At 34.3% G+C, this 6,968-nt stretch overlaps 1 protein-coding gene across 1 annotated transcript; it reads left to right on the forward strand.

Moving 5' to 3' along the window:
* Window positions 1-867: 867 nt before the first annotated feature.
* Window positions 868-1,477, forward strand: LOC110093595 (plastocyanin-like). Its single transcript, XM_020818526.2, has one exon. It carries the CDS (start codon window positions 910-912, stop codon window positions 1,306-1,308), a length of 399 nt encoding a protein of 132 aa, XP_020674185.2. The 5' UTR covers window positions 868-909; the 3' UTR covers window positions 1,309-1,477.
* Window positions 1,478-6,968: the final 5,491 nt, after the last annotated feature.

Raw genomic sequence — 6,968 nt, forward strand, 5'->3', positions numbered from 1 at the left:
TTCAGTTAGGTAGGCAGACTATTTTTTCTCACCAAATTCTCATTGAGTTTACTTCAGCTCGGCTTATAAATGACTTCGATTTAAGCTTAATGAGCCTAAATATTTACAATTTATTGTTCGAAAATATATTTAAAATACATTAAAATTTAAGTGTGTAATGGTAAAATAACAAAAAAATTGTAAAAAAAAATGTATCTTTTTAGTCTATCTCAACTGATCTATAATCCTAAATTCGAACTAAATTAATTAATCAATTTCTTCAAGTCAGGATAGTGACTCCTAAAATCCTCCAAAGTGAACTTCATCACTTTATTCTACATAAAAACAAACTAAAAAACAGCAACAAAATCTCGAGCGGAGTACAATTGGATACTCAGTGTTTAACCGCTCGGTAATCGCACTCAGTATCACTGGATACCCACTCAGTACTGCTCAGTATCGCTGGATACCCAGGGTTTAACCACTCGGTTCTCGCATTCAGTACTCGCACTCAGTACCGCTAAATACCCAGTGTTTAACCCTAAATCGGAGGGTGTTCGGAGATCAATAAAAATGTGACATGTCACCTTATTATTGGATACTCAGCTCGATACTCGCACTCAGTACCGCTGGATACCCAGTATTTAACACGAGGAGAGTGATAATAGAAGCTAAAAAATCTCATCCACACAAATCCCATCCAATCTGCCACTCGCAAATGGAAAGATATCTCTATCCTTATCCAAAACTCTTAACCTCCTTAGTCCTTCCTCTCTCAACAATATAAGCCAAACTAATAATACTCAGAGCACATTCGCAGCTCCCCCTTCTGCTACACATTCAAATTCAACCATGTCCTCCTCTGCAACAATAACTCTCCCTTCCATCTCCACCTCCATCTCCAAACCATCCATTCTCCCCAAAGCCCGAATGGCTCTTTCCATGTCTGCCAGCAAAGCCTTCAAACAAGTCGGAATAGGCTTGGCTTCTACAGCCGTGAGTGCGCTACTGACCACCAACGCTCTCGCCATTGATGTCCTCTTGGGCGCAAGCGATGGCTCCTTAGTCTTCGTTCCAAATGAGTTTTCGGTGAACGCTGGAGAGCAGATTGTGTTCAGAAACAATGCCGGGTTTCCTCACAATGTGGTTTTTGACGAGGAAGAGGTTCCTCCAGGTGTTGTCGCTTCTACCATCTCTATGAACGAGGAGGATCTGCTCAACGCGCCTGGAGAGACTTATTCGGTCGCTCTGACTGCCAAAGGGACTTACACTTTTTATTGTTCTCCGCATCAGGGAGCTGGGATGGTGGGAAAAGTTACCGTTAATTGATTTTGTTATGGTGATTCAGAGCTTTTTTGTTTTTAGGGTTTAAGAGAAAAATTTAATGTTGACTTAGTGTGAAGTTTGGTTCTCAAATTGGCTCTGAAAGAATTGTTGACTTCAGTTGATTGTATTGGTGATTTTGAAAGATGAAATCAATGTGATGAATTGCAGGCCAGAAGAGCTTATTTGGGTTGTTTGGATGATTTCTGCTGATCTCAAATGGTTTAGATTGAGAATGTGCGCTTTATTATAGTCCATTTACTTCTCATGAAGGATACAATACACACAAAACCCACACATAAAATGAAAAGAGCTGAAAGTAGTAACACCGCAAATTTTTACATGTAAACAATAGAAATTGAAAAAAAAAAAAATCGCATCCTACACGATAACAGTATAGTGATTTCACTATGTCAAACGATAAATTAAAGGTTTGGCGGTATGGATTCTTAAGTTGAAGACTAACATATTACTATTACTATAGTTATAAGGACAGATAAAACTATTACATAGTATTGCGAAAGGGCTTTGGGGACATTAAAGGCATAAGGGAAATGCTTTGACTTGTAGGTCAAAACACAAGAGCAACCTAGTAATACTGATTTGATGTGGGGCAGTCCTTGTTTTTGCGACAACAACAATTGATTCCAATGGTGTCATGATCAAGTCAGTAGTTATTCAATGATTGTGTGATAGTCTTGTGATGACATTAAATCTAAAATAGTAGGTCCAAGGGGCGACGGTTGCAGATGGATGTCTCCTGTTGATGAAAGTTTGCTTGATGATTAATGGTCATGTGTCATGCGTTGTCAACCAATGACAACTGATTAGTGAAATAGTGTGATGAGAGTGATCGGCAAGGGGTCCAATGTATGACAAACATATATCATGGCAACTTATCTTGACCTGACGGAGATTGATCCGGCTTCCTTTTAAACAAATCCTTTCCTATATTAAAAGTTCCTAAAGCAGCACTCCTCCCCCAACTCAATTAAATGGCGTAAATAAAATGCTCACTTATCTTCCTAAATCTTTACTCCACCTGTACAATATTATAAGTACTGAACTTTTCTCTAAAATTTAAGCTCACCGGTGTACTATCCGCTCTCTTATTAAAAAGAAGTCCTATAACCCTTAAGAAACTACTTGGTTGTATATAATCCTAATTATGTACGTGGGACATTAGTTTGTAAACCAAAAACACTGCTAAATTTCCAATCTTGTTTTCCCATAGAGTACCCCAACAAAGAATCTTACTCTCTCTTCCTCCTTTGTGCCAGAATATTACTAGTCCATGCAGAGACCGGAGAGAGAAACGAATGAAGCAACTGGGCTCTTGGAATTCTACTTGTGCTAAAATCAGACTTTACTTCTATATGACGCCTGATGACGTAGTTCTAGACATAGAGACTTGCTTAGTGAATTAGAGAATATTAAGAGTGGGAAGGGGCAGCAAAATGCAACTGTAATAAGAGGAAGAGCGGTGAGTGCAACGTTGGTAGGCGGAGGGGGGAGGAGAAGCAGCAATACTAACCAAGACGTTGTGTTTGTGAGTCTGTAGTGCCGAAACGTTTAGGATAATATATTTAAAAGTATAATATTATTTAATCCCTTTTTAATTTTATGTTATTAAATTTTGACATATTTTAAATAAAATAAGAGGAAAATGGAATATAATCATCAATCCACCCTCGTTCATTCGTCAAGAAATTTAATGTTTAAATGTCACATTTTTTCATATAATTTTTTGACGATGGACTTCGTGTATTCGTTACGTTTAGATGCATATGTTGTCACTGTCATTTTCGTTGTTGCTCTCGATCATGTTGTTGCAAACAAAGCTTGGTGCTTCTTTGATGTGTAATCTATTCTATTAATCCATTAGTTAAGATTAGAGATTTTGTTTTGAAACGGAATTTCTTACTGCTTTCTTTAAAACAACTATTTAATACAAAAATTAAACTGAACCGCTCTAAGAAAGCAGTAAAAATGTCATCACAACGAAGCTCCGAGATTTGTTTTTGTTGAACTTGCTTTGTGAGTGACATATTAATAGCATGAGAGCAATCATTTCTAATATATATTACGAACATTTTTAGAGGCTGTTAGTATCATTATGGATTGATTTAAGTAGATTTCATAAATCCTCTAAATCCTGGGCGATTTTCGGAGAAAAAATCTGAGAGGGTTTTTAAAATCCTAAAAACTGTTTGGTTAAACATTCATGATAAATCTTTCTTAATCTCATGTGACTGTCTTGGTACAAAGCAGGTTTACTAAGCCAATCTTTCTCTAGCATCATGGATTCGTAAAATCCAGCAAAATACAGGATTTCGGGAAACCCGGCGGATTTAGAGCCGACCTCAGCTGGATTTTCGGAGGATTTCGTTTTTGCCTTTGAGATTTGTTTTGCATTTTAGGACCGATTTGGCTGGATTTCGCTCAAATCCCGCTCTCAAATCCAGGCCTGAATCCTTAGCTACAAACAGCCCGACATAATTAGTATTATTCACATTATGTATATCTTATTCTTCTATGTAATTAATTACTTTAGTGCACATTAAATTAGTTGTTCTCGATTTTTTTTATTCACTGATTCAATTAGTTTCTGTCAATAAGTGTTGAATGGTTCTTACTTTAAAAAAATTTAAGGTGCTCCATTGGATAACCCCAATTTCACCTCCTCTGTGTGATCTTATCAAACATTTGCTATCTAGAAGTTAAAGATCCAAAGATTATCGCTCTACTCCTTCAAATCAAACAAAGCTTCAAACATTACATTGAAATGTCCAGATCAAATTAAAAAAACAAAAAAAAAAAAAAAAGGAACTGAATTCATCATAACAAATCAAAATACGGTAACTTCCCCACCATCCATCTTTCTTGATGTTTCAGAACAATAAAAAGGTGTAAGTCCCCTTAACAGTCAAAGAGACAGAATAAGCCTCTCCATAAGCGCAAAAAGCCGTTTTCCTTCTCCTTCATAGAGATAGCCAGAAAAGCAACAACGCCTTGGAGGAACCTTTTTTCTCATCAAACTTTACAGTGTGGAGATAAGCCTTCAGTTATTGTTTGTTGAAGACGATCTTGCTTTCCGGCCTCACTGAAAACTCGCTGGAAAAAAAAGCCAAGGAGCCTATCTTTTCCACCTACGAGGCATCAAAGGCGAAGAGCAATTGGTGGTTAGTCAGGCACTCATGGGCTGTTTGAAGCTAAGCCTATTCCTACTTTTTGGAAGGCTTGTTGGCTGACATAGAACAGCCATTCGGGCTTTGGCGAGGATGGATTGGTTTGGAGTTGGAGATTGAAGATGGAAGGACAAAGTACATTGTTGCAGAGGACATGTGAATGCGAGGAGAAGGGTAAGCCTTCAAGGTTGTGAATGATTCGAATATATAGTACTAGAGTTTTGGGTTATATAGTTTAGAGAGAGAAGGGAGGAGAGTAACTGGAGAGAATGGGAAGAACTATGATTGTTTTGTGTGCGGTTAATAGTTCACAGAGGAGAAAGATGAGAGAGGGAGAGAGAGAGAGAGAAAAGAGAGTCAACGTGGAGAGAAATATGAATTGACTATTGATGTTGTGTTTGTGGATAAGGATTAGAGATTTTTCTGTCCAATTTGTGAGTAGCGAGGTTGGATGGGATTTGTCTTCTGCATGGAATGATGAGATCTGTAGTGTATTTTAATTTTTTGTTGTAATTTTAAGCGGAGAGGGAAGAATTAATAAGTTGTAGAGATGGAGGATTTGTTTTTGTTATGAATGAAATGGGCCATCACATCACTATTTGTTAGAAATTTTAACATATGAGATTAGCTAGCTTGATTAAGATCTATGCCTTAAACAATGCAAGTCATAATTATATCTTACCATTCTATAATTATATATAACTAATACAATAATAACAATATCAAACTTTTATCTCACTTACGTGGGGTCAAAAAGGCTACATGAATTTTTTTTCTCCATTGTGTCCTTTTAAGCGTCAAATTCTTTTTTAAATTAATAAGAAAGTTCATTCCTAATATTTTCTAACCAATTCTTTTTTGTGCTGCCTCTACATTTCTAAACATATAAGATCTCAAAATCTAATACGGTTACCTCCTAATCGGCCGTCTCCTTGATTGGTAAAGCCTAGGAACGTTTACGTGACCAAACCCCCCCAAAATTTTCTTTAAGGTCGGAACTCCTATAATCTTAATCTTTTCTTACTTGAGCTACTCCAATCTTTTCTCGTCTATAAATGCTCAATAATTATTATAATATACTAATGTGAAATATTAAATTAGTGTTGTTTGATTCAAATTAATTTCTGATTATGAGAGAGTTGAATTGATTATTATTTTCAAAAGAAAATTTTAAATTGGCCCCCATAAGATTCATAGATATCAGCTTTTTATTTTACTTTGACCATTACAATTGATTTAACTCCCTTTCATATATATTTAACTCCCATAATACATATAATTCAAAATTTGAATTTATGGAAAGATTTATTTTCTAACAAGGAGGTAGGAATTTTTGTGAGGATGTTAATTATGCCATAAATATATAATTTTGTGATAATGAGAAAGAAGTGTTAAGATTTATTCAGTTTTAGTAATGACATCGATTTGACATAAATGTAAATTCTCTAAATCTGTCACTTTTTTTTTTTTTTTTTTTTTTTTTTTTTTTTTTTTTTTTTTTTTTTTTTTTTTTTTTTTTTTTTTTTTTCTGAGATTTATATGATAGTTGCGAATATAACTACAATATCAATTTACTATTTTCAAACCAAAATTGTCATTATAAATATGTAGATTTTGTTTGGAAGAGTCAAGGGTTTTTTTCCAAAACTCTCTGGCTTTTATGATAAGAAAGCCAAAAATTAATAAAAAAAATAATGTCGGTTCGGGAAAGACAATACTTTCATCATTTTACTTCAAAACTTTCAGGCAATTTTAACAAGCTGCTTCTGGAGAGTAACACTTTGGAATTTAATGATTTAGCGCTTCCTTAAAGCAATTTTTCTTTCTGCAAAAAAAAAATTATTTATTACTATAAATTATTCTTAATAGTGAGAAGCAATTAAAAAAATCAACACCAAAACGAAAACCAGCTTTTGAGGACAGCTTTCTTATTGCTTTATAAATAATTTTTATAGGTTACAAAACATTTTTTAATTTCAAAAAAAAAAAAAAAAAGTTTACCTACACTAAAGATTATTTTAGGAAAAACAATCAAAAAAAAACTATCACAAACCGGCAAGTCTTAGTCTCATTTTTTTACACAGCTTTTCTACCAACTTACTGTTTTATGAAATAGTTTCCAGTACAAATTTTTTTTTTAAATATAAAAATTTGTTGTTACTGATAAAATTGTTTTTTTCATAACCCACCCCAAATAAAAGCTTTTAAAAAAAAGCAGAAATTAAACAGCTTAAACTGTTCCAAAGAGAAATCATTTACTTAATTTCTCCTTTGAACAATGAATCGTTATTGTTTATAATTGCTTCCTCCATTGCATTATGTTTAAATCAACTTTTAATCTATCTACTTAAAACTGTCTATTTGCTCACACTCTGTTAACATACTTTCTTCACTTTCACTATATTTATCTTGTTGTTGTTTGGGGACAATTGTCTAACTTTCCTGTTGATAATTTTAAAGCTTTAAAACAATTAACCA

Source organism: Dendrobium catenatum, unplaced genomic scaffold (genome assembly GCF_001605985.2).
Source record: "Dendrobium catenatum unplaced genomic scaffold, ASM160598v2 fragScaff_scaffold_895, whole genome shotgun sequence".
Lineage (NCBI taxonomy): Eukaryota > Viridiplantae > Streptophyta > Magnoliopsida > Asparagales > Orchidaceae > Dendrobium > Dendrobium catenatum.

Coding starts and splice junctions, on each gene's coding strand:
- LOC110093595 (XM_020818526.2), top strand. CDS start 910: ATGGCTCTTTCCATGTCTGCCAGCAAAGCCTTCAAACAAGTCGGAATA.